The sequence below is a fragment of the Mustela nivalis genome (assembly GCF_964662115.1).
Source record: "Mustela nivalis genome assembly, contig: HAP1_SCAFFOLD_2516, whole genome shotgun sequence".
Classification (NCBI taxonomy): Eukaryota; Metazoa; Chordata; class Mammalia; order Carnivora; family Mustelidae; genus Mustela; species Mustela nivalis.
Window position 1 is genome coordinate 26,453 of NW_028134149.1, and position 27,734 is coordinate 54,186.

At 39.7% G+C, this 27,734-nt stretch overlaps 1 protein-coding gene across 1 annotated transcript; it reads left to right on the forward strand.

Annotated features, from left to right (window-relative positions):
* Positions 1 to 24: 24 nt before the first annotated feature.
* On the forward strand, positions 25 to 27,734 carry LOC309858458 (ubiquitin carboxyl-terminal hydrolase 12-B-like; the record flags this gene model as incomplete). Its single annotated transcript, XM_082751141.1, has 6 exons — positions 25 to 102; positions 459 to 539; positions 13,397 to 13,598; positions 21,591 to 21,820; positions 27,273 to 27,349; positions 27,468 to 27,734. The coding sequence occupies 6 exons, from the start codon at positions 25 to 27 to the stop codon at positions 27,553 to 27,555; spliced, it is 756 nt and encodes a 251-aa protein (XP_082607267.1). The 3' UTR covers positions 27,556 to 27,734.

Here is a 27,734-nt window from a genome sequence, read left to right on the forward strand (position 1 = left end):
ATTCTGACTCTGCTGTGTAGTAGGATGGTTGGCAGTTGCACAGTCATCAGTGCCATTTCACACAACGTTCTTGTCGTTTGGGATGCGTGGGGGGATTTTCAGGTATATCGCTTCAAAGAATCGTTAGGTTATTGCATATCTGCATATTTGGTTTTCAGCTCTCCTCTTAGAGCACATGGTACAGCAGGGTCTTTAATGCATTACCCAGAAAATAGTAACACATTACAAATAGAATTTCTTGATCCATGCTTTGGTTTCCTGAGGAAGTTCTTGCGAACTACTTTTTAGTCATATTATTAAAATCCTTTACTCTTCACTGTCATCCTTTATTTTCCAGTAATGTTAGGGAGTCAAAGGGAACATCGTTTTTAAAGGATTTCTCTGTAATGCCTCTATAACTGTGAAAACTTAATACTACAGATACTAAGATCTCTGCTTTTGTTTTTGTTTTTTTAAAGGGCGCCAATGCCTCCGCATTAGAGAAAGAGATTGGACCAGAACAGTTTCCAGTCAATGAGCACTATTTTGGATTAGTCAATGTAAGTACCCGTTGATACTTAGTCTTCACCAGTACCTTTGGAAATAGTTTTTAAAATAATGCATGCATCTCATCATTTATTAAAGGAAAATTGTTTATTTGCCTCACTAGGCTTAAGGCCAAGAAACTTGATTTGAAATTCCCTTTTTAATGAAAGGGAAACAAAGTTGCCCAAGGTCATAAGAGTTTTAAAATGGTTTTTAAATTTTTCCTATTTTGTGTCAGAATTTTTCATAACTTAAATTTTGTATGGCTTACACCAAATGATCTCTTGATTCTTTGAGAATCCTTTAAATGCCTAAATATAAGTGGTCCAAATGTACAGGTATAATAACCTTTTGTAAATGCTTCCCTGTGTCTGTAAAGTATTTGTCAACTTCTGGCAGTGTTTAACTAGTATAGATCTTCAAGGGCAAAATACAAGTAAAGGGTACATTCCCCAGGCTTGTGGAGGTAATTCTAGTAATTATGCATTATTAAAACTTTGGAAGAACTTTCTTTTAGAATTTTTAACTCTTTTCTGAATCCTCAGCACACACCACAAATCTGTGTGGTAGGGTACTATTAGGTGGGTCCAGGGTGAGTATTCTACGCTATAGAGAGAGAGAGTAATACGGGTGACAAAGAAAGTTCCACTGAACACACCTGTGTGTTACTAAACACTAGTATGTAATTGTGATGTGTGAGGTGGATTTCTTGTGTGATTTGAAGCAAGCAGTTTAAGTGGTGTGGGTGTTTCATTGGGAGTCCTCTCGTGGGTGTGAAGCTTGTGACAGAATCAGCAGTCCCCACTCCACAGTGCCCTCTCCCCAGAGGAGCCTGGCCATTTCCCCTGGAATCTACCCCTGTGTTCTAGATCACGTGCCTATGCTGCTATTAGAATCAGTCCATTGGGGCGCCTGGGTCATTAAGCATCTGCCTTTGGCTCAGGTTGTGATCTCCGTGTCCTGGGATCGAGCCCCGAATCAGGCACCCTGCTTGGCAGGAAGCCTGTTTCTCCTTCTCCCACTCTCCCTGCTTATGTTCCCTTTCTCACTGTCTCTCTGTCAAATAAATAAATCTTAAAAACAAACAGACCCGTTCACTGACGTCCTGTACGGTAGGTCAGAGACTTAGCCCTCTTCTAGCACCGTCCCTGCCCATGCTCTGGCGTGGAATTCACCACTGCTTTAGTTTTCCACATCCTTAATTTTCATTTATTCATTTTCGTTAGATTTCATCCTTAATTTTCATTTATTCCAAGTCTTCAGCAGCACTAACAAATGCAAAAAGAATTCCTCAGTACCAGTTTGCACTGCGTCAGCCCCAGAATGTTAACATCCCTCCGGAGCCCTGTCATCCTGCCGTGTGGCCTCTGCGTCCTTTTACCGTTACCCCGGACAGCCCTTCACTTTTCTCCTTCCCTGGATCCCCTCTTCTGCTTGGGTTTTTCCCTGCTTTGTGGAACGTGTTCTGTAGTAGCTTCTTCTTCTTCCTCTTCTATTTTTTTTTTTTAAAGATTTTATTTATTCATTTGACAGACGAAGATCACAAGTAGGCAGAGAAGCAGGCAGAGAGAGAGGAAAGGAATCAGGCTCCCTGCTGAGCGGAGAGCCCGACGTGGGGCTCGATCCCAGGACCCTGGGATCATGACCCAAGCCGAAGGCAGAGGCCCCAACCCACTGAGCCACCCAGGCGCCCCCTGTAGTAGCTTCTTTAGGGAGTGTGCACAGGAGGTGACTTTGAGATCTTGTGTATTTAAGAATGTTTTGGTTATTGTCAAAACTAGATGGAGATCCTAAGTTACAACCTTCCTTTAGAATTGTAAGGGGGTTTCTCTGTGGACTTCTGGCTTCCGTTGACATCGGCAGGACTGATGCCCTTCTGATTCTTCATCTCTTCTGCGTGTGGCTTTTGCCCCTTACAAAGATGTTCTGGGAGGCTTTCCTTTCAGAATGTGAATGGATAGCCAGTGTTCTGAAATTTCCTGATGCGTCTTCGTGCCTCCCGCTGTTGTTGTGGACCATTTAGACCCCAAGGCCCCATGATATGGTCCTTCGTGTCTCCTGCTGTTGGTGGCTGTTTATCAACCCATGTAGACATGTTTCATTTTCCTCAGTTCTAGAATATTTCTGATACCAGTATTTGGATAATTGCTTCCAATCAGTGTAATCTCTTTGTTCTTTTTTCATATAGTCTTAGTTGCATATTGAAATGCAGATTGATTCTCTGTTTTCCCTCCTTTTTCTTCCATTTTTTCATCATCTGATATTATTCTACATTTTGGACTATTGCCCTTTTTGGTCCAGTTCATTGCACTTTTTATTTCGTAGAGTGTTATCTTAATTTTTTTATCTTTTTTTTTTTCCATTCATGTTTTATTGGGCCCCTTTCAGCCTGGAGCTGGGCCCTCCGCTGCTGCCCACCTTCCCCGGCTCTGTCCAGTTGCCCAAGGGCAGGGCAGGGCAGGCAGAAGGAAGGGGCTGGAGACAGATCATTAGCCCTCTCCCCTCCCCCCGGGGGAGGGCCATCCCAGTCTCCAGAGCTGGCCCCAGGGCCACCAGTCCAGCCGCCCCCAGCCAAATCTCAGCTATGGGGTACTGGGGGCAGCCCTGAAGGCCGGGCCTCTGCGAGCTATGTGGCCGGCGTGTGCCCGTTGGCCAGCCGCCCAGCTGTCCGGCTCTGAGGGCCGTCGGTTGGGCCGCCCCAGGCCTGGCAGCCGCGCCGTTCTTCAGCGGCAGGTGCTCGGGGACCGCCTCCCCGTCGCTCGAATCGGACTCCTCCACGTCGCTGCGCACGTCCTTCTCCATCTGGCCTTTCTTCACGAAGCTGTAGATCATGTGGAGGATGAGGCACGACCAGAACACGTGCAGCAGCTGCAGCATCACCAGGAGGACGTTGAAGAAGTAGTAGCCGAAGAAGGGGCCCCACTTGGCGATGGACTCGTAGTAGGTGGTGTAGAGGATCTGCGTAGGGAAGAGCACGAGGCGAGTATAGAAGAAGGAGGCAATATCCTGGTTTTTTCCCCAAGATATTATTTATAATTTTTGTTGGTGAGGTTTTCTTATGCTTACTGGATTTTTTGAGCACCCCCCCCCCCCACTGTTTTAAACTCCGTCTTTTCTAATGGAAACTTTCCTTAAATTTCATTCACACATACAAGTGAGACTCTGAAAAGCTGATTGGGACTTGGAGTACTATGGGTGGAGCTTGTCTGCTGTGGTTTCCTCTAGGGTGACCCTTGGCAGGCAGGTGTTAGAAATGGCTGCATCCCCCCACCTCCCATTCCAATGGCTGGAGCATTTCCTCTGGGACTCTTACTTGGTGCTGAGGGACTTTCAGTTTCTGTCAGAGGTAGCTTAGTTCAGGGTTTTGTTGAGCCCTCTGTTTTCTGTTTGGTGCCTCACTGCTGTCCTCTGCTGTCCTTAAGGGCTTTTCAACCGGATTCTTCTGTGCAGCTTCTGTGGAGACTAAACCTGCAGTTGAAAGAAAGGGTAAGTGTCATCTAGGGGTCTAAATGGTCCTTTTAAAAGACTTCTGACCAGCCCGTGTTTTTAGGGGAAGCTCGACCCTTCCCCCTTTTTCTTGGCCTTTTGAGTTTTTGCTTAATATCTTCTTTTACTGTCATATTATTGGGGTTTTGTGGGGAAGGTGGGGAGTTGACTATTTAATTTCCCTGCTTTAACACGATCTGGGCCTCTTCTCACGTCTGAAGCATCCGTGCTTACGAGCAGAGGTGTCTGGTGATTGGAAGCCTGGTGTACATTCTGGCAATTCTGGCAAGGGCAGCACCCTAGCTGCTCCACTCCCATGAACTCCTTCCCTACGGCTCCCACCCGGATTCGGTTCACGTTCTTACGTTGATGTGTGTCTAGAATTGTGTCTCAGAAGGACCCATTTTCTTCAGCAGAGGAATGTTTTATATATTGAAGGCTGTTTTACCTTTAATCCTCTCCAGTTTAAATATTTCAGTCTCTCCGTTTTGTGTCTGACTGTAACTTTTTCTGTAGATAGACTCAGAACAACTAAAACAACATCCTTGAGAAAATATATTATAAAATGAGTTCTGAAATTAGTCTATTTTTTTGTTATGCTGTTTTTTCTCTGATATATTGCTCTGTGTCAGCTGTGTAAAAAAAAAAAAAAGGATTTCTAAGAAGGTTTTATTTTTATTATTCTCCATGGATCAATCAATGCAAATTAAGAGGGTGGTATTTGTGCTTCTCCCTGAAACTGACTAACTGATACTGAGTAACACCTAAGAGAAGCAGGAGGGAGTGGAGTTAGTAAGAGATCTTTAGAGGAAGCTTTGTCTTTTATCCCTTCCAGAGACTCATCTAATGGGTAGAAATGTAGTTTCTGATCTCTGTGCCTAGTTATTATGAAAAATTGGGATCTCTGAGGTAGCCAGCGCTCCAACTATGAAAGATTGATGAACACCTGAATTATACTGAGAAATTAATTGGTGGTCAGAGTAGATGCAGCAGAACTAGTATAGTGTTTAACTCTGTGATTTAAACTTTCAGGCTACCTTCGGACTGTCTTCTATACTGTTAACTTTATTGTATATGTCCTGTTTGCAGCTCTTAAAATATCATCACTCTTTCTCTGTCCCCCCCCGCCCCCCACGCCTTCTTCCTTTTTAAGAAATTTTTGGAGTTAATCACACTGTAGGAGTCCCTTAAAAATGAAGGGTGGAGCTTTGTGGGGGGAGGGTAGGAGAGGGTAGCTTATTTAATTCAGACGTAAGGTTGTGACATTTTTTTTCCCTTGCTGTACCTGTCTACAAGGTAGTTAGTGTTGAAACAACACTGGAATGTAACTGCTTTAAGAACTCTGATTTATCTTTTCCAATAATTGAATTTTGTTAAAATGAAGCACACATGTATTTTCTTTCTTTTATCAGTATGCTCTTAGCTAAGTATGCATTTTCAAGGTTTATTTTAATTGCTTCTAACAAAAAGCTTACATCGAGAAGGGTTTCTATCAGAACTGCCTGTTTGGAGCCTTTTTGTGCTTGGCTTTTTGTGACTGGCTTTTTTTGTGACTTTTTGTGAGTGGCACAATCATTCACTACCACTTGCCTTTGGCAAATAGTACATGTATTGGGGCACTTAGAAAATCAGACTTTTTTTTTTTTTTAATGGACAGAAGAAAAATAACCACAGTTTAATTAACTGGCAGAAAATTCAACATAGGGGTTACTTTTCATATTGTTAGTATAACCTATTTTCCATTACTTTCAGTTGCAGTGATCTTTTTTTGGAAGAATATTTTCACAAAGGATCGCTTTGATGGCAGTTCTTTCTTACTATTCTGATGTCTGTCACTGTACTTTACGTAATACATTGAGTGGGGATTTCCTGTTGGTTTAATTCTTGTGAATGCTTTAATATTTCTGATGTTATTAGAAAGCAGGAGGAATACTACTGTGGAGTGGGGGTTCAGAAACTATCTTGAGTAGGCCCGGTAGCCTTTTGAAAGCTTTCTGTTGCAGCAGAATATCCTGCTTAAATGTCACCTTTATAGGGTCAGCTAACTTCTTTGAAAATGAATTCTTTTGATCCAATGAACCAGATAGCCTTTTTCCCCTTATATCTTTTAGCTAGTGAGTACTTCTTTTTGTATGTAGATAGAAAAGGGGTGATTTCAGTTAGCAGTATCTCTTTCCTACTTTTGTACAGTCTACCTTTTTAAATAGTCTTTTCTCATTGTTTTATGATATGGTTCTATATTAATTTTCTAATACAGTAGGAGCCAACAGACATGTCGCGTCAGCAAATCTATTTGTGAGTTTATAGTGGATGGTGTTTTTCCCTAAGATTTTTGTTACGAAATAACAGTTGAGTTCCTAGACCATCTTACAAAAGGCTTTTTACACCTGAATGGCTAGTGGTCATTGGTTCGAATTGGTTCAGGGGACAGGAGCATTGTGAAGAACAGTGACAAATAAAAATGAAACTTTCTTTCCATTTGCGGGTTATAAAAGGACATCCTCAAGAATAAAGTTGATTACGCAAATGTCTTGGTTCTGTTTTTGTTTGAATTGATTGATTGTCATTTTGTTTCTCTCCACCCGATGGCCATAGGCTACTTGAGGGTTAGATTATCAGAGATCCCAGAGAATGTTTACATTAGATCCGAGAGAACAGCTGTGTCCCAAGTCCTCTGCTGAGATTGGATCAAGTGTCCAGCCCTGTGGCAGGGTCTGTGAAAGGGTTTGTGATTGACAACCTTGCAGAATTTATGTAGAGAAGTTATTTTCTGTAAGAAAGGGTGGGGCAGCGGAGTTCAGGGGTATGTGGTGAGGAATGCATTTCCACTAGCACACGGAAGGACACTTTTAGATCTGGTACACTTGGCTGTGGTGAGACTGGTGAGTAGGGGCATGTTGGTACAGTGTTCAAAAACAGGGCCACCTAAACAAACTGTAGTAGGGCAAGAGGGTCTTTCCTTAGAAGGGGATGTTCATATCCTTAGAAGAGGATAGGCATCATCGTCACCAGCCTCCAGCACGGGGGACAGTGGAGCATTTAAACGTTTTAAAACTTTTCTTTTTAGGCGATACTGTTAACATAATGGTGGTAAACACCAGTAGTCTCCAAATGATATACGTAAGATGAGCGATTGGGCTGTGGAAAGAACTACAGAATCACTAATGTTTATTTTTATCTAAAAATGAGAGCGAAGCCTTACTAATTCTTGTTTTTAAAGATTCTTTTATTCATTTTATGGAGAGAGAGTGTGTGCACCCAACCGGGGCTGGAGAGAGGTGGGTGGGGGGTGGCAGAGGTAGAGGGACTTCCCCCTGAGTGTGGAGCCCGCGGAGGGTGTAGTCCGGAGGGTGGCGTCGGATGTGGAACTCCATCCCGGGACTCTTGAGATCATGACTCGAACTGAAATCAATAGTCAGATGCTCAATTGACTGAGCCACCCAGGGGCCCCAGCCTTATTAATTCTTATTAAATGTTTGATACTAGTATCCACACTCTATCCATGTGTGAAGTGGTCCTATGTCACTTCAGGTTCCATAGCACTAAAGAGTTGACAGTGTAACTGTCTCTTATTCATTTATATGTTTATAAACTAGTACAATTTCAAGGTAGATTTAGAGATGATACGATTTAATTTCTGTTAATCTAATTTTTCAAAATGGTCAAATGACTTAAAAAGATAGTTTCAAAAATAACAGTGCCGTGATGAAGGCCAGGGAACTGTTGTTAGTGCTTCAGGTGGATTATTAGTTTAGTTCTTTTCAAGATTTTAGAAGGTGGGCCTTGTGTTACAAACCCCGTTTACAGCCGAGGACGCGGATAAGCGGAGTGGCATGGCAGTTTCCAGAGGTCAGAGAGCAGAAGCATACTTGGACCTAGACAGTTTGCTTTCAGAGCCTGTTTGCTTCGATGCTGAGTGGTGCTGCTTTCAAGGCCGATGATCACTCCAGTGAATTCAAACAAATTTGGTAGATAGGATGGAGAATTTAATTTCAAAAATACAGTAAGGCCATAAAGGAAACTTTCCCCCTTGGACCTGTCTATGCATCTGTGTATCTATCTTTGATTGCCATTAAAGCCACATTCAGAAATAACTGAACGTAAACTCAGACCTGCAATCGAATATTAAAATCTGTAGCCCACAGTTTATCACAAGGTGTACTTTGTTTCATTGCTGTCACTTAAATATTAATAATTTTTAGTGAAAACAAAATTAATGTAAATAAGAAAAATTTTACATATTTACTTTGTGTCAGTCACATTTGTTACACAGTTGACTGTTGAACAACACAGGTTTGAGCTGTCTAGGTCCATCTATGTGCGGTTTGCTTTTTTTTTGGTACACAGTATAGTATTGTATTTTCTTTTATGATTTTCTTGATAGCATTTTCTTTTCTCTAGCTTACTTTATTATATATAATACACATAACATACAAAATGTGTGTTAATTAATTGTTATAGGTGAGGCTTCTGGTAAGCAGTAGTCTGTTATTAGTGAAGTTTTTGGGAAGGTGAAAGTTACACACAGATTTTTGGCTATGTGAGGGGTTAACACCCTTAACTCCTGTACTGTTGAAAGGCTGACTGTATGTAATGTATATTTTTATGTATATAAATTTACATTTTATAAAAGTGTATTTTCATGTATATGATGAACCATATAATTTTTATTTGTATTTATTAGGGATGTGTGTTCAAGATAATCTTAGTGATGGGGCTATGATAAAGATTTGTGGAGGGGGCATTTATCTTAAAACCAGGAGCAAAAGGCAGTAGAGGATGTCATTGTGTCCAGTAAGCAACTGAAAAAGTCAATGCTCAGACCTTGAGGAGAGTGGTGGCTTTTAAAAATTTGCTTCCCTTTATTTTGAACCTGGTTATACCTTTGATCTTCAAAACAAGCTGAGAAGACATAGGGTAGGTTTCAACCCTTAAAGCAATGTCTTTTGTGGAAATTGAGCATTCAGAAACAGGAGTGTGGGGGAAATCATCGCAGACAATCTTTTGCATGAAAGCTACACACTAGAGAGATACATTTTTAGGTTTTAGGAACTTGGAGGAAAGTTACTGTCAGGGAAGCTGAAGACAAATTTTCAGAGTTATGAATAAGATCGAAAGTTACTGCTTGTTCTGGAGAAATTGTAGTAGTTTCAAGCTTTGATTTTTCTTTAATGGGATTGATGAAGATCAGTGCAAGACCATAAGAGAAGACCCCAGAGAACTGATTATAATGTTACTCATTGCCTTATGTTCAGAAGATGAGCAGGAGTCTACCTCCCAGCATTCTGTACAAAAGAATAGACTCTCTCTGGTTCCGTAGCTTATCATTCCATTTGCTTCTTTTTTATAATATGGTCAGCCTTTATTATAAATTTTTCTAATATACTGTGAAACGCTGTCTTTTGCTTTTACCTGCTCTGTGGAAGTCATTCAAATCCCTGTTGCTTATTCTTTAACAGAAGTGTCCAGTGATGGAGAGTGAATCTTCTCTCCGATGGCAGAGGCGTAGTTTGTTGGTCATTAGCTTCATTAGACTGTGATACAAATACTGGTATTTTTCAGACTAATTAATACTGAATAATCGGTAAATTAATCTCAGTAATACTGTAGATTCTACTGCAGGTGTACTTAGCCCCCGGATAGGCTTTATTAAAGTATATCCAGAGTTACATTTATCAGTAGTACCAATGCATCATCTCCTTTTCATCTACTTCTTTTAGCATTTACCTAGAAAGCCTTCAAAGCACTTGTTTTTATGGAAACCACTTCTTGGCTCTGACCAGCAATAGGAATGTAAAAATCATATATTCTCATTGGGCCTCATGTTCTGTTCTTTTTTTTTTTTTTTTTTTGTGGTCTTGTTTAACTCATTTCTCTGTTCCTTAAATATCTTGTAAATTGGTAGATAGGTCTAGACATGTGATTGAAATTTAGTAGTTTAAAAAAATGTAGTACTTTTGTTTTTTAAGACAGGAATTCTTCCTAAGAGTTGCTACATATTTCTGCAAGAGACAAAGGTTTGGCTGTTCATTTTTATTTTTATTTTTTTTTAAAGATTTTATTTATTTTATTTGACAGACAGAGACCACAAGTAGGCAGAGAGGCAGGCAGAGAGAGAGAGAGAGAGAGGAGGAAGCAGGCTCCCTGCTGAGCAGAGAGCCTGATATGGGACTCGATCCCAGGACCCCGAGATCATGACCTGAGCCAAAGGCAGTGATTTAACCCACTGAGCCACCCAGGCGTCCTGGCTGTTCATTTTTAATTTGTAGTGCACTGGGGCTTCAGATAGTTTTTCAAGTTCCCATCAGCCACTAACGCTTTTGGTATCCATTGATAATTATTTCCTACTCCATTATTTGTAGTCATTTCTTCTTAATTTATTAGCTGGATTTATTCTATAAGCTGGACCTTCTTCATCAACTCGTTATTTCCCTGTGAATTATAGTTCTTACAAGAAAGACAAGATAAGGGGCATCTGGGTGGCTCAGTTGGTTAAGCGACTGCCTTCGGCCCAGGTCGTGATTCTGGAGTCCCAGGATCTAGTCCCCCATCAGGCTCCCTGCTCAGTGGGGAGTCTGCTTCTCCCTCTGACCCTCCCCCTTCTCATGCTCTCTTTCTCAAATAAAAAAGACAAGATAAGGGGCACCTGGGTGGCTCAGTCAATTAAGCATTCAACTCTAGATTTTGGCTCAGGTCATGATCTCAGGATCCTGTGATCAAGCCCCTTGCCTGGCTCCATGCTGGGTGTGGAGCCTGCTTGGGATTCTCTCTCTCCCTCTGCCCCTACTCTCTACCCCCGTGCTCATGTGCTAGCTCTCGCGGCTGGGGGGAGGGAGGGAACAAGATAAAACTTTGATGTTCTCCTTTTATATATGAGTTTACAGCATCCATGGAGTCTAATGAAAGGTTTTATAAAATATCATTATTAGTTCATAAATATTTATATGATTAATGTGCTTTTTATCAATTGCAGTATTTCTTTTGAATGAAATTTGGCTCTTGAATCGGTACAAAATATATTCCAGGCTGATCTACATTTGTATATTTCTTGTCCCAGACCTAGTGTAGCCATATCTGTAAGACATCCTAGTTCCATTTTGTGGGAAAAAGGTTCTTAAAGACTACAATCTGTGTGCCAGGGAAACTTGTTGCTGCTAGGCCTTTCAGTGGATAGAAGTTGAAAACACACACACACACAAACACACACACACATACACAAACACGAGTTTATACTAATACTTTAAATTCCAATTTAAGGGGCATCTGTGTGGCTTAGTGGGTTTAAGCCTCTGCCTTTGGCTCAGGTTATGATCTCAGGGTCCTGGTATCAAGCCCTGCATTGGGCTCTCCGCTCAGTGGGGAGACTTTCCCCTCCCCTTCTGCCTGCCTCTCTGTCTATTTGCGATCTCTGCCAAATAAATAAAATAAAATCTTAAAAAAAGAAATTGTTAAAAGAAAGATTTCTTCTTTTTATTCTTAGACTATTTCAATACGCATGGATAGTAAAAACTCCATGTTTTAAAGTTGCTCGAACTAATTTTTTGTGTAGTTCTCCCACGGACTGGATAAACATTTAGGTGTCACTGATCTATGTTTCCTTTCAGCTTTAGGAATTTCTTTTTTTCCTCTGAGATATTTTCGATTTAATTTAGTTTAAAAAAAGATTGGTGCAAAGTAAATATTTTTAAAAAGGTACTTTGATTCTTCTCTACTCTTCCTCTTTCTCTATAACCATTTTTATTAGTTTTTAATTTATCTTTCCTGGTTTTTAAATATAAGTAAATGTACATGTCTGTGGATGTGTTTGACATTACCCTTAAAAAAAAATACTTATTTTTAGAGAGAAAGTGTGTGTGCAAGTTGGGGTTGGGTAGGTCAGTGGGAGAGAGAATCTCCAGCAGATTCTCCGCTGGGCACAGAACCTGAATTGGGGCTCGATCCCACAGCCTGATACCATGATGAGATCAGCTCCTGAGCAGAAACCAAGAGTCCGGTGCTTAACCGTCAGAGCCACCCAGGCACCTTGACACTGCCCCTTAAAACAGTCTCCTCTGCCTAGGCTTTTTAGGTTAGTGAGGATGTGACCTCCCTGCCTGGTAGTGCTTTGAGAAGTGTCCTCTTCCCTCTTCTTCCACATTCAAAGTCTCCCCATGTCCTCATCAATCAACGTATGGGTGTTTTGTCAGCTCGCTTTGGGAACCAGTGTGTCTTAGTGGGAAGGAAAAAGGAAGACAATGAATGTTGATCAAATTGTGTGTCATTGTCTCCTAAGGTAGGATTATTTCCCCCCATTATTAAAGAGGAGGACGTTAAAGTTCAGTAGGCTGTAGTTACACACGGCTGGTAAGAAGTCGGTTCATGTGGAGGATTCAATGCACCTGAAGTCTGTTTGTAATATATCAAGAGTGATGTGCAGGTATCTTAGCATTTCAGTGGTGGTTGTGCTAGCATACTGAAAAGTTGTTGTTGTTTTTAAGATTTTTATTTATTCATTTACTTGAGAGAGAACACAGTGTGGGGGGATGGATGGTAGGAGCAGAGGGAGAAACAGACTCCCCGCTTGGCAGGGAGCCTAATGTGGGGCCCCAGGATCATGTCCTGAGCAGAAGGCAGACACTTAACCGACTGAGCCACCCAGGTGCCCTTGAAAATTTTTAATCTAACATTTCAGAGGTTCTCATTTTATTTGCTTTTTATTATTAATATTTTTTAGATTTTTTTAATTTATTCATTGGAGAGAGAGCAAACATGAGTGGTGGGTGGTGGGGGAGAGTTGCGGGGAGGGTCAGGAGGAGAGGAAGGAGCACACTCCCCACTGAGCAGGGAAGCCTGATGCAGGGCTCAATGCTAGAACCCTGGGATCATGAACTGAGTTGGAGGCAGACGCTTAACCAACTGAGCCACTCAGGGACCCTTTGTTTTTATTTTTTGATGGCACTTAAGAATCTGATAGAAAACCTCACTTTTGTGTCTTTTCAAAAGAATTTTTGATAGTTATATTTTAAAATGTATAATATATGAAATGCTTAATATCTACAATGTAACAATGGGAATTGAAAAAAGAATTATAAAGAAGTCTAAGATTTTTAATTACTCTTACTGTTTAAACTGTATAGTTTTAAAATTAGTTTTCATGAAGGCCAAATTTAGTGCATATATTTTCTTTCTGTTTTAACCTGAAACCAATGCCTGGAGCATCCGTTTAATGTTCAAATGGCAGATTAGCAGACAGAATAATTATTTCTACTCTCAGATACCTTGTAATTTATGAGGACCATAAATTCCCTATCTTCTCTCTGTTTTCTTAACTATACATGGAAATTCATTCTCTTGAAAATGTGTTGCCCCATATTTAACAAGGTTTTTTTTTTTTTTCCTATTCTAGTTTGGGAATACCTGCTACTGTAATTCAGTTCTTCAAGCACTTTATTTTTGTCGTCCATTTCGGGAAAAAGTTCTAGCATACAAGAGTCAACCTAGGAAGAAGGAGAACCTTCTTACCTGCCTAGCAGACCTCTTCCATAGCATAGCCACTCTGAAGAAGATTCCTCCTAAGAAGTTCATAACAAGATTACGGAAGGAAAATGGTAATTCTTCTACTTCTGAACGTATTCTTACGTACCAGAAAGGGTAAATAATAGCACACCACAGTTCAGCAGGCACTGACTGAGCATCTTCTAAGACTGAAAGTACGTTAGCCATGGAAAAACCAAAGCTGACCTTCCTGTCTTGAAGGAAGTGCTAGTTCAGTGAGGGAGGTAATCACACAGTAATTAATATGAGGTATGATTAATGTTGGAAGTATGTTCTACAAAGATTACATTCTGTATGCCAGGAAATGAGAAATGATAATTTTTTTATTTTATTTTATTTTTATTTATTTTTGCCTGCTTGGCTGTTCTATGGAGAATAAAGTTGGGGCTTCCACCCATTATCTGTTGTTTTTATAGTAGCATGTCTGTTTCATGTCTGCTTCATGTCTGTTTCACGTCTGTTAACCCATTGGATCTTTACACTACTCTGATTTAGAGAGCATGTGATCTCTCCCACTTTAGCCCTGCAAAGAATAGAGGCTAAAAAGCTTTCCAGAAACTTTTTGGCTTAGGGTAGGTGTAGGTGGTTTTAACTCCACTGACCCCCTTTTTAAAATAGTTACTGATTAAGCCTGTCTTCTCGTTTCTCTCTTCAGTGTTTTTCTTTTAGATTTGTCTCACACGTTTCTGCCATCTAAGTCGCATACTCTGTCTGCTGTGTTATGTTACCTAAGAAAATTCAAGTAGGAGTTATTTATTTATTTTTTTAAAAATTTGCATCAGTTTTTATGTTTTTGTTTTTGTTTTTTAAGATTTTATGTATTTATTTGACAGAGATCACAAGTAGGCAGGAGAGGCAGTCAGAGAGAGGAGGACACAGCCTCCCTGCCAAGCAGAGAGCCTAATGCGGGGCTCTATCCCAGAACCCTGGGATCACGACCTGAGCCGAAGGTAGAGGCTTTAACCCACTGAGCCACCCAGGCGCCCCTCAAGCAGGATTTAAATCACATGTAGAATTCTGGGTTTTGTTTGATGTAGCCAGTTTAATCATTCTGGAAATAAAATTGAGTGGTATTTTTAGTTTGATTTATTACCAAAAGATGCCCACAGAAATAATATTTGAGACGTCTTTAAGATTGGTTACCCAACACACCATTGAATAATGCTGTCCTTAACTGCGTGGACACTGTTCATTATCCCATGAATTGAGATAAGCCTGGGTCATATCCCGTTTCCTGTGTAAGAAGACACTGAGATAACATGGCAGTAGGCTATTATTCCTGAATCTGATTCACCTGTTAAAAGATTTTGTTCATTTCCTCTGTAAACAGATACAAAGCAGTTGATCATTCATTCACAAAAACAAATCTTTCTGTGTTTTCCCTATGAAAGCCAAACATTTCCTTAAGTTAGAAATCTGTGTAGTATCTTCTGTTTTTAAGAACACCAAATACAGCTCTGTTCGAGTTTGGCTGAGTGATTCAAGTCCCTTAAGTTATTTTGTCTGTATTGGTATGAAACTTCAGGGATTTTGTCTTGGTAGAAAATTGATGTACATGGTACTTGAACATGCTATCTTTCTCAGTGATTTTGTTAGTATTTTAGAAATGGTCAGCATCAGAAACATGAAACACAGAATACACAGTATTTTCTTTTTCAGTGAATAGTGCATTTTTTTTGACCTTATTATTTTTTTAAGATTGATTTATTTGAGGGCAGGAAGGGGCAGAGAAAGAGAATTTCAAGTAGAATTCCTGCTGAGCGTGGAGCTGGGCACTGGGCTCAGAAGCAGAGCCTGGTCTCTCGACCCTGAGATCACGACCTGAGCCAAAATCAAGGGTTGGATGCTTAACCAGCTGAGGCACCCAGGCGCCCCTTGAACCTATTCTTTTTTTTTTTTTTTAAGATTTTATTTATTTATTTGACAGAGATCACAAGTAGGCAGAGACGCAGGCAGAGAGAGAGGAGGAAGCAGGCTCCCCACTGAGCAGAGACTCTGGTGCAGGGCTTCATCCCAGGACCCTGGCATCATAACCTGATCCCGAAGGCAGAGGCTTTAACCCACTGAGCCACCGAGGTCCCTTGACCCTATTCTTTAATCTATTGTATGTGCTCTTAGTTTGGGCTGCTGTAACAAAAGTACCATAGCCTGGGGTTTCTTGCAGTTCTGGAGGCTGAGACATTCCGGAGTAACATGCCGGCAGCTTCAGCGTCTGCTGCGGGCTGTCTTCTTGGTTACACACGGCTGTCTTCTTGCTGTGCCCTGCATGGTGAAGAGAGAGAAGCAAACTTGCTCATGTCTCTTCCTAAAAGGACACTAATCCCAGTCTTAAAAACCTAAAAGTCCTACCCAGGCCCCACTTCCAAAGAGCGGCACATTGGGGGTTAGGGTTCCAGCAGGGGACTTTGGGTGGACGTACATGCCTATGGTCCTGAAGTGAGCAGTGGCTTTTTAAATTTACAGTAAGTCACGCTGCACACAGAGCTCAAGTTACTGTGTTTTGAAAGTTGTGTTTCTGTGGCTTTATACGTTTGCTTGTCAAAGCTGGAATGTTTTTGCAGTGTTTATTATTTTTTTAATAATTCAGTATTTTCTGAAAATTTTTTAAATGTTTAGGCAGAGTGCATTTTACAGTGGACTTCTTTTGTTTGATGAAATTGATTCCAGAGTGAATATTCCAAACTTATCCTCTCATAGTTTTGTTTCATTTTTCTATACCTCAGATACAGTATTTAATAAAAAAGCATGTTTATTATTTGATGTTGCTGGCATTTGTATGAAGTACAGTTTTGCCTTTTGATTTTTTTCCTGATAATTTTGTAGAGGAGAGTATACAAGTTAAAGAGCATTTAATGGACTATCCATGCTTAACTCTCCTTCTGACCTTATGTTTGCTGGGGTTTTTGTTTGTTTGTTTGTTTGTTTTTGTTTAAATCTCTGGCGAAAATGAATATTGTCCATTTCAGAATTTCCACTAACTTTCACTGTTGGATTGTTGTTCTTAAACCAGTTTTCTTCCATGGTATGCTGTAAATAAACACGTCATGTTTTGTACTTGCAGTCGATATTAGCTTCATATTGTGTTAACCACTGATACTTTATATAGCTAATCATTTCGATATTACTTGGGAAGAAACTGTTTTAATTTCAGTAATGGATTTTTGGTTTCAAAATTTTATTTCATGTTCCCTAATCATAGCATAGAACTTTTACAGTGTGATAAGACTTGCTCCATAAATGTGTTCTCCCTAATGATGGGAAACTAGCTGAAAGTTTGAATTGATTAACTATTATTTATTTAGCTTCTGTTGACGGCCAGGAACTAGTGGAGAGGACCAATAGTCATGTAATTTAATGTGTTATCTCCATGAAAAAAAAAAACGTGGAAAGGGAGTTGATCAGTTATGTTAGTTCAGAGAGTTGAAGTGAGAAGCCATTGGAAAATACGAGCCAAACTCGTTCCAAGTGGATGGAATCAAAATTGCAGTTGCCCTGAGTGCTTGAAGGATGACAAGAATATTTATGTGGCTGGAGTGGAGTAAGAGCAAAAAGGCAAGGGCCTAGAACTTGGGCTTTAATTTGAAAGCCATGGTGAGCGGTTAGGCTTGCTGAGCAGGTGGGTGATGTGTTTTGATCTGGCTGCTGGGTGGTGTGGTAGCATGAGCCGGCATGGGTCACATGAGTACAGCCCAGGAAGCCAGCCAGGAGGCTGTTGCACTAACCTAGGTAAGAAGTAAAGCCCTCCATTCTACACTGCCAACTTCCCATAGCCACTCTACCATTCTACAAGACTCAAAACACAGACTGATGAGCTACTTGTGTGCTACCTAGCAGTGACTTGGCTTGGGATCACTTCTGGGGGGCTTGAAAGTCCCATCAGCTGGCACGTGTAGCTGTGTGCTCTGACTCACTGGGTCTTAACAGCACAGGTAGTTCACGCTATTGTTTGGGCCCAGATTTCTTCCCATGTTGTCGTAGCTGTTTCCGCCCCTGTTGTTCATTTGGTAGTTTATTCATTTGGTAGTTCGTTCGTTCGTTCATTCATACAATGCCAAGCACATCCAAATATGTGGCAGGCATTGTCCTGGGTGCTGGAGATACAGCAGTGAATGAGACAGAAAAGATCCTTATTCTCAAGAAACCTGTATGTGCTTAGCGATGCTTCAGGTGATGCAGAGAGATACTGATATAAATATGTGAAAATATATATTTAAGGATTGGTCTTCCTTAAGTGTGGAAATTATTACAAATAACACCTGTTAAATAGATGTGAGTGAATAATTTCCATGTTCATCTTAATCCTGTTTCTCCAAAAGAGCGTAAAAGATTTTTGTATTAATGAAAGCTAACTATTTCTGAATTATGAAGAACACATAACATTTTTACACGTTGATTTAGTCCCCCCCTTTTTTTTGCATTAATTTTGCAGCTATTTGGGACTTCAATAATTTATACCTTTCATATTCATTTATTTAATAATGAATTTGTCCCATTAGACTGTCCCATTAGTTCCATGATGAGGGGAAGCCATTTGTTTTTGGTCACCATTGTATTCCCAGCATGTAATCTAGTTCCTGGCACGTAGTAGGTGCTTACTAAATATTTGATGAGTTGAGTGAGTGAATGAGTGAATTTGTTTAATTTGCCAAAGCAACTTTGAAGCCCACCTTTCCCATCATGCTACTTAGCAGAAAAGAAAGCAAACCATAAGGAATCCAAGATTTTAGAAATTAAGTGTACTCCATTTTATGGGTCTTGTCTGTGGCCATTTAGTTGATGTTGTTTTGCTGTTTATGTGGTGCTGGTTGAAGTTTTTAAATCTGTATTGACGACTCAGGCATAGCGAGAGTCTGGAACATTTACATAATGTGTTTATAAAAAAATGGACTGCAAATTATTTTAAATATTTCAACAAAATGCTTTAAGATTATTTTCTGGTTTACTTTATATCTCATTTCCAGAGTGCTCAAGTCAGTTGAGGTATGTCTGTGCATGTGAAGTCCTTTGTTCTATGTTAAAAGAACAACATTTAAAAAAAGTTGTTTCAAGTTTTGAAAAAGCAAAAGTATTTGCACATTTTTGCTTTATAAATTATTTTGAGAACATGCATAGATGCTAAAATAAATTCTAACAGAAAAAAAATGAGACTTCTTATTGTTTATTGTTTTTTCTTAACCAGAAGTTTTAAAATTTATATCTTTTTAGTTATTTTCTAATTTTATAGTTTATTTTAAATATTCATGGCAAAAATACATTCATTAAAATTTTGGTTAGGGGATGCCTGGGTGGCTCAGTGGGTTAAAGCCTCTGCCTTCGGCTCAGGTCATGATCCCAGGGTCCTGGGATCAAGCCCCACATTGGGCTCTCTGCTCCTCAGGGAGCCTGCTTCCTCCTCTCTGTCTGCTTCTCTGCCTAGTTGTGATCTCTGTCAAATAAATAAATAAAATATTAAAAAAAAAAAACAAAAACAAAACTTTGGTTACAAAAAACTTGATTTCGTGGGAAAGAGACTACTTTAGACTGTGGCATTGAGCCAGCATACAGAGAGCCAGCATATAGAGTAAATTGTTCATATCTCACTTTAACTAGGCCCTTAGAGTTTTTATAAAATATTTTTATGGTGCTCTCCCATTATCCTTCCTTTTAGATTCCTCGCTGACTTTTCCAATTTGTTCGTATTTTCCTTGAAGACTAATCAACTCTAGCCTATTTCCTTCTTAGCAGACATGGGTGGTTCTTTTGTGACCTGGTGATAGATGAGTAAGTGAGAGATAAAAAGGGGACTTTTAAGGGTGTCCTGTACACTTCTAGAAGCTGCCCAGACACTCAAAGTGTCAGGGTTGGTGAAGGAGTCAGGATGGACAAAGAGGCCAGGAATCAGGCCTTTAGGAGGTGAGGGGAAGTTGACAGATGACCACAGAAAGAAGGAGGTTCAGGGTAGTATGGCCAGACCTAACAGGTTTTTTGACTGAGGGTGAGTTTTTCATATGCAAAGCAAAGTGTAATGATTTAGAAGTGCCTGCAGGGAGCTCAAAAATGCCAGAGGCTGAAAAGATGGGGAGTTTAGAACAGAACCTTGTTCTGGAGGGAACAGCAGAAAGGGTTGAGAAAGAAGAAAATCCCAAGGATGAGGAAGGAAATAAGGAACAATAAACGACTCAGAGTAATAGAGGATGGGAGAGTGGGGTTGGGAGGTAGACTAGTATTTTCAGGGATGAGGCATCATTGCACTGAGAGGCAAAGTGAAAGGTGATTGACTTCAGTTACCCCAGCCTTGCCTAGACCCGTCCAGCGGTGGAACCATCTAAGGGTTCTGACCATGACTTGGTTTGTCTCAGGAAGATAGAGTAGACAGCTGGGAGGTTTTGCAGTGAGCTGTGTCAGTGTCGGGAGTGACACACAGACTTCTGGCGGCAACAGGGGATGGGGAATGGTGTCACAGTCTCTTGGATCTGACCCTCATGGGCAAAAAACACTGGACACACAATACCAAATTATCATCAGTTAAATGTTAACGCCACATAGGCTAATGCAGTATCTCTCAGGACTCAAGGCTTTCATTGTTCTTAAACATAAAGGGCTTGTTGGAGGCTAATCAAATCCCTCAGGACAAGTTTAAAGAAGAGAAGTGGGGAGTGGCTCTAACTGCATTAGTATTATTGAGTTTGACTTGAACTCCAAGAAGGAGGTTTAATAAATTGCCTGTGACATACATGTAATGAAAGGTCGAACCATCCTAGGAATGCGGACAGTCTTGCTCGAGCAGCTGCACCTTACATCTGAGGCTTCTTACAGGTCTTTTTGACACCAAGAGTGAAATGAGTCTTTATTTGTTTTGACTGTACTTCCCAAATCCACATTTTCACTAGTTCCCATTCTGTTTGTACAGTAACTTTGCAAAAGAAGATGGTATTCCGTTTTCCAGACCAGAAAATCAAGGCCTTTTTGATTACCATAGATTGAACATTTTCTCACATTTTTTAACTTTTTGACTTCTGTTTTTATAAATTGTTGATTTCCACACTTGGTATTTCCTTTTGTATAAGCTCTTTATGTGTTGAAGCTGTTAATAGTTTTTATGGGTTTTTTTTTTAAACCTTTTCAGTGTTTTCTAATGCACAGAAACTTAATTTTATGCAGTCATAACTGTAGCTCTTCTAAAATGTAATTTTTTGTTCTTTTTATCTTAGACTTTGCCTAAGTTTTGTTCCTAATTTGTTGTCTTTTATTTGAAAAATGTCAGCTGTGATATCTTTGGAATTTATTAAATGTGCCTTGAGTATCTAAAGGTAAAATATTGCTGGCCAGGTCTTCTCAGTGTGTGTGATCGCTGAGCAACAGGTGCCAGTTGTGGGGCAGGGCCTCCCTGGGCAGGCTGCTTTGTATGCAGCTGGGCTGCTTGGGGACTGCCTGCTTTGTGTCCTGGGCCTGCCACTTCCTGGCGCATGACTTTCCCTCTCTGATCCCATTCCCTCATTTGGAAGATGACAATAACATAGTCACAGAGTTGTTAAAAGATCACCTGCAACACTGCCTGTGAAGTCCTTACCTTTCAGTTTCAGTGGTGTGATGTCCAGTGCTGGGTATAAAGCAGTTCATGTTAGTGACTGGTTTTCGGTGATATTTTTTCATTTGTATAGTTACAGGGTTACAAAATCTCACTTATAGAGATTATCTGGATTGAATAGATCATTTGTGATACCGATGTTTCCTATACCTGACTGCAATCCGAGTCCCCTGGAGGAACTTTGGAAAGTTCCAGGTTCCAGGCCTCACCTCTGACTGAATCCCTAGGATGCATGGCCCACAATTCTCGTGGATCACTTAATATTGTTGCTTTAAAAAGAAGATCCTCATTTGTCTTAACTGTATTTTCTCCAAGTTTAGTCATATGTTTTTGTGAAAGATAATCTGTTTCTTGTACATGACTGACAATACCAGACGTTTGTATTTAGTTCTGATAGAATATTGGATATTTGTTTTCCATCTAGTTTTAATCAGGTTATTAATTTTGAAGTAATTTTCTAATATATTTTTATTTTTAGAACTTTTTGACAACTACATGCAGCAAGATGCCCATGAATTCTTAAATTACCTGCTAAATACAATTGCTGATATTTTACAAGAAGAAAGAAAGCAGGAGAAACAAAATGGCCGTTTACCTAACGGTAATATTGACAATGAGAACAACAACAACACACCAGACCCAACGTGGGTTCACGAGATTTTTCAGCGAACACTGACAAATGAAACCAGATGTCTTACTTGTGAAACTGTAAGTATGTCATCAAATTTTGTATAGAGCAGATTTAATTCATTTTTATTAATACTTCCTAGAGATGGAGTGTGAGAGATGAACATGAAGGTGGTAATTTCTTAGGTGTAGCATAAATGAATTATCGAAGCTGTACTTGCTCTCATACTTGGTATGCTCTGTAGTAATGCTGCTTATAAACAGTGGATACCTGAGCTGACCGAAAAATACTTACTGCGGTTTGGACCGTAGTTCACCCTTGAACAACAGGGGCTTGAACTGCATGGGTCCACTTATTTGTAGATTTTATTTTTTATTTTTTTTGTATACGTATAGTATTGTAAATGTGAGGTTTTTAAAAATAATTTTCTTAACGACACTTTTTGTAGCTAACTTTATTATAAATACATACTATGATACATACACAAAGTGTGTGTTAATCAAGTTTTATGTTATCAATAAGGCTTCTGGTCAACCGAAGGCTCTTATAGTTAGCTTTTTGGAGACTCAGATGATTTTCCACAGTGGCAGCATGGGTAGGAGGTTTCGGTACCTGTCACCCCCCCTGCATTGCTCAGGGGTCAACTGTATTTGTTTTTATTTCTGTGTAAGAGGCCATAGAATCATGTTCTGGAAATTGTTCGTCTGTGTCTTACTTAAGTCCATAAGAAACTTACAGGTCAGGGAGGTACATTAATTTGTTTTCCCTTTTCCTGCAGTTATGTTTATTGTTGATTGTTGGAATAAAAACTAAAGCATACTGTGTACACTCAAGCAGGGGGAAATACCCACTGCTGGATATTTCGTAAAGCGGAGCAGTAGGGAAGAAGCTTGAAAATGGATTTTATGTGGGGTCAGATAGCCCAGTCCTTTCGTAGTATCATTACCTTCTTAAGACATTTACATTTTTAAAGAATATGTCCTTTTTAAAAAAAAATCTAACATTTCTCATAATGAGTTTATCTGATGTTTCCTTCTAACTGAGACGCAGGTATGCATTCTTGGCTGGAGTGATTCAGTTAACGTGTCTTTCTCAGGGTCTCACGTGTGGGCACACAATATCCGTCTGCCTCTCGTTGGCCAAATTTTGATCTCTCATTCAAGGTGTTGTTCACTTTCTCTGGTTGATAATGTCTTATTTTTATGTCTTGGTAAAGGCAGTCTGTGGGGAGACACAAATATCTTGTTCATCAGAATCTCCCGCAACATTTAGCATCCACTCAGGTCCAGTCCTACTATGATGGTTCTACAACTAGTCTTTAATAGCACAGAAGAGTAGCATCATCCATTGGAAAAGAGAATTCACAAGCAAGATAAATAAGACAGATGTTTTATGGATGTTTGGAAGAATAGCATGGTTACTTGTTTGTCTAAATCAGATTAACATACCTAGTATGTTGAGTGAGGCCAATAGGAAATTGTATTTTTTAATTAATGGACTTCAGAAAAATTGAGTAGAAAGTACAGAATGTTCCCAACTCTCTCTCTCTCTTTCTTCCACTTTCCCCTATGATTCATGTCTGGTATTAATGAGGTACATTTGTTGCAGTTGATGGACCGATAATGATACATTATTATTATTATTATTTTAAGATTTTATTTATTTATTGGACAGAGAGCACAAGTAGGGGAAGCAGCGGGCAGAGGGAGAGGGAGAAGCAGGCTTTCCGCTGAGCAAGGGGCCAGATGTGGGGCTCGATCCATTCTGGGATCGTGACCTGAGCCGAAGGCAGATGCTTAACCGCTTAACTGACTGAGCCACCCAGGCGCCCCATGACACATTAACTAAAATCTGTAGTTCATATTTTGAGTTCAGTCTTGGTATTGCCTGTTCTGGGGTTCCATCTGTTTTGACAAATGTATAATGACATGTGTCTGTCATTAAAGTATCATACAGAGTAGTTTCACCCTTTGTTTCACAAATTCATCCCTCCTTCCTCTCCAAATCCCTGGCAACCCCTGATCATTTTACTGCCTCCATAGTTTTGACTTTTCCAGAATGTCGTGTATTTGGAATCATAGAGAAGTAGCTTTGTAGCTCATTTCTTTTTTTCACTTAATTACATTTCATGATGTGGATATTCTGCAATTTATCCATTCACTGATTCACTTATCCATTCAGCTGCCTCCCAAGTTATGATGACTATTGCTTTGTCTGCTCTGGGCCTTGTGCTTCTCCATATAAACCGTAGAATCACACAATATTTAAAAACTAGCATTGTCCACAAGATAGTGTGCTGTGATTTCAAAGGGGATTGCCTTGACTCTGTAGATGAAGTTGGGAAAAACTGCGTCTTCACAGTCTTGAGTCCAACTGTCCATTTACATGGACTGTACATTTATCTACATCTTCTTTGATTTAGAAAGAAATCATCTTGTAGTTTTCATGTTGATCTTGTACATATTTTATTTTGTTATGTTTGTATAGATGAGTGGGGTTGTTTTGTTTGTTTGTTTTTGGCTCTAATGTAAGTAATATTGTAGTTTCTTTCTCTCTCTCTCTCTCTCTCAAAGCAAATGGTGACTGTTTTGGTTCCACCATGAATTAAAAGATAGGGTCTTTAAATAGAACCATGACCTATACCGATTAATGATCTATTGACTGTTGATTATGCATTGATCTGTTTAACTATAATCAGGCATTTGGAAAATTATAGTTGTCAGTAGTATAATTTTAGTTAATGAAGGACACAGTAGTAATAAAGAAAATTCTTTTGTGGAAATACATTTTTATTGGTGACCCTCTCTCACATCAAGTGAAAGAGGTATAATTGAGTGTTTAAATATATTAACATGCTGTGAAGATGTTTTTGGGTTAGAGTAAGGATTATTGCTCACTGCTGCAGCCATTAGTTAATTGTAGTAAGAGTTTGGGCAATGTTTGATGGCAGGAATTGGTCTCAGTACTCATATTTATTCTATCTAACCAACTCCATTTGTTTTTTAACACAAGTTTTGTAGATCTTATAAAGAAGAATTTTATTAAGCTGAGCTCTAAGTAAATATATTGTCCAATTATTAGAGCAGTGGTTTGGTTGGAATAATAGGTACAATCAGAGAACTTGACAGATGCTTTTGATGTTTGATATGATGGAGTTTGGTCTGTGTTAGAAGATATGTATAACTCATCCTCTTCGATAAAACAGAAAATAGTTAAATTTGTTTAGCGTGTTGAGAAATGCAGTAATAGGTGAAGCTGGCAAAGTAGATTTGGGAGGGTTTGGGGATACTGTGATATAAGGTCTTTGAAGTTTATGTTACAGACTGAGGATGATGGGAGTGAGGATTAGATGGAGAAAGTGATATCACCCATTCTTGTTTTGCTCAAATATTTATTAATTTTACTTGTAATGGATGGATAGTGATCCTTCCACCCATTCCTCGCTAGCTAGGTCCTCCTGTGGTCTGCAATATGTATTTGCAGATAGTCTCATAAGAATTAAGGGTATGAATTGAGAATATTTCCTCAAAATCTCAATCGCCCTCTTGCAGTCTCAGTAAATGATCATTAGTACCATGCCTTTATCAAGTTCAGCTAGAGGAATGAAATTGAGAATTTCTCAGAATGAATATATTAGCATTTCTTCATTTAGTTTCGTACAACTGTTTGAGTACCAACTATGCCAGGTCGAAGATGGGTAGAGGTTGGCGGAAGATGAGTAAGACCTCAATTCTGATCTCAAGATGCTCACAGGTGAGCTTGCAGGCTTCCAACAGATAGGTAATTCCAGTACAGTATGTTGTAGTTCAAGTAAGCATGAGTCTGTGGGAGTTGGACAACAGTGGAGCTGACCTATCCAGGTGGGAGTGGGACGGAGTTGTGCAGATTCAGAGTGGGCTTCGGGGAGACAGAGTTCATATGGCAGATGTTAGTAACACAGTGATTAATGTCCCAGTTGGTAGAAGATTGGGTTTCTGTAATGGCACCCTCTTCTTGTGTTCTTCTGTTCTTTGATGCTTTCTTCTGGTCCCATTCTTTTTCTGCTATTAATCCTTCAAATGTGGGCTTCCTCCAGGCTTTTGTTTTGGGCTGCTTGTTGCTCTGCCTTGGGAGGGTCATGTTCCATTTTGTTATCGCCTGTGCTAATGACTCCCCACCCACATCTCTAGCCTATAGGGCTTTACTGAGTCTTCCACATCCTGGGTGTGACCTGACGTTAGAATGGGCGAGTCCAGCAACAACCAGACACTTTAAAGAGTTAAATACTGCCCCACTTGGTAGTTTCCCAGTACCAACAGAACTGTAAATCCAAACGTAGTAACTCAGATATATCCAGGTGATCCAGAACAATCGTTATGTCAAAGTTTGTATGCTATAATAAAGATCAAAATCTAAAATGAAGACCCCTGAGGCCGTGCCTGAGAACCACAAACCTCATTTTGAGAAACACCAGACTCTCTAATCTTTATTTCTCTTTAGCCTACACATAAGGCCCTGCTCAGTCTGGCTTTCGCCTGTCTGTCCCATACTATCCCTTGACATCCTACCCTTCTTCCTCCCAAAATGGGCTGATTCTTTTTCCTTAGGACCTCACGTTCCCTTTCCTCTGTGACGAGTCTTTCTTATTCTCTTTTTCACTGAATCTTTTGAGATCCAGGTCATTTCCCTCATGGTGTCCCTAGAATGTACGTACATGGTACCCATAGCTACTCCTGTTTGTGTAAGTACATAGTATGTACAGCCACGTAATCTGTCACAAGTTAATGATGCTGATCTTATAAAATTGATGCACTGTTGAAGCAGGAAGGCATTTACTGCACTGGGCTTATAGCCCTTGTGTGTGAGAGGTACAGTCAAGAGATCTCCTGTTGTGTGCTAACATTAGGCATAGAGTCTTTGAAGGGAAGAGCTAGGAAAATTGATTTCTGAAGTTCTGTCCTAATCCAATTCAAATGAATAAGTAATAACTTGAATTTTTTTTAAATCAGATGAGTTACCCATAATTCAAACAGTACTTTATGTTAGATTTTATTTTTGAAGAAGAAGAAGGATTAAAGGAGGTCATCGATGAAGACTATAATTTGGTTGTCAGTGAAGATTGTAATTTGGCATTTTAGGCAAAATTATTTCCTTGAATAATAAAACAGCACAGGTGTGATGCCCTTTGCCAAGTGTCCCCATTTAGTCTTAGCCCGTGTTTTCTTTAAGAATTAGTATATATGGGCAGTTTGTTTCTTGTTTCACCATAATACCAAGGTTTTGGAAAATGATGTGATTTCCCATCCTCATCATTGCTGGAAAGGGTATCAGTCACAGGTGGACTTTGCTGCTTAACCTGTACGTGTGTTGAGAGTCCTTTACTCAGTGTCCTTTTGGATAATCCAGATCCAGTAGATTTCTTTTGAACTCGTGGAAGATGAATTCTTCATGTACTTACTACTACTAATAGAAAGAATGCATTTAATTCTGTCACTTCAGAACAATGATTTACTGACAGTTAAAGAAATCAGAGGTAATTCCCTATTTTTACAGATAAGCAGCAAAGATGAAGATTTTTTAGACCTTTCTGTTGATGTGGAACAAAACACATCGATCACTCACTGCTTAAGGTAAATGGAGAGTTACTTATTTTGGAAGTTTAATGAATATCTTTGGTTTAGAGTACTTTTAAATGAATACACAGTTTTCTGGTATAGACTAAAGAAATTTATCTTGAATTTTACACAGGGGTTTCAGCAACACAGAAACTCTGTGCAGTGAGTACAAATATTACTGTGAAGAATGTCGCAGCAAACAGGAAGCACACAAACGGTAATGTAACGTTTTTAAAATTTGGTAGTAGTTCTCTGGCAGTGGGTCATGTAGATGGGCTTTCCGAGCTGAAAGTTATGCCTGAAAATCTACAGAATAAAAATGCCTAGTTTTATCATTAAGTAATTAAGACTCACTAAGTTATTCCTGGGTAAGCAACAGTCAGCTCTGCAACCTCCAGTG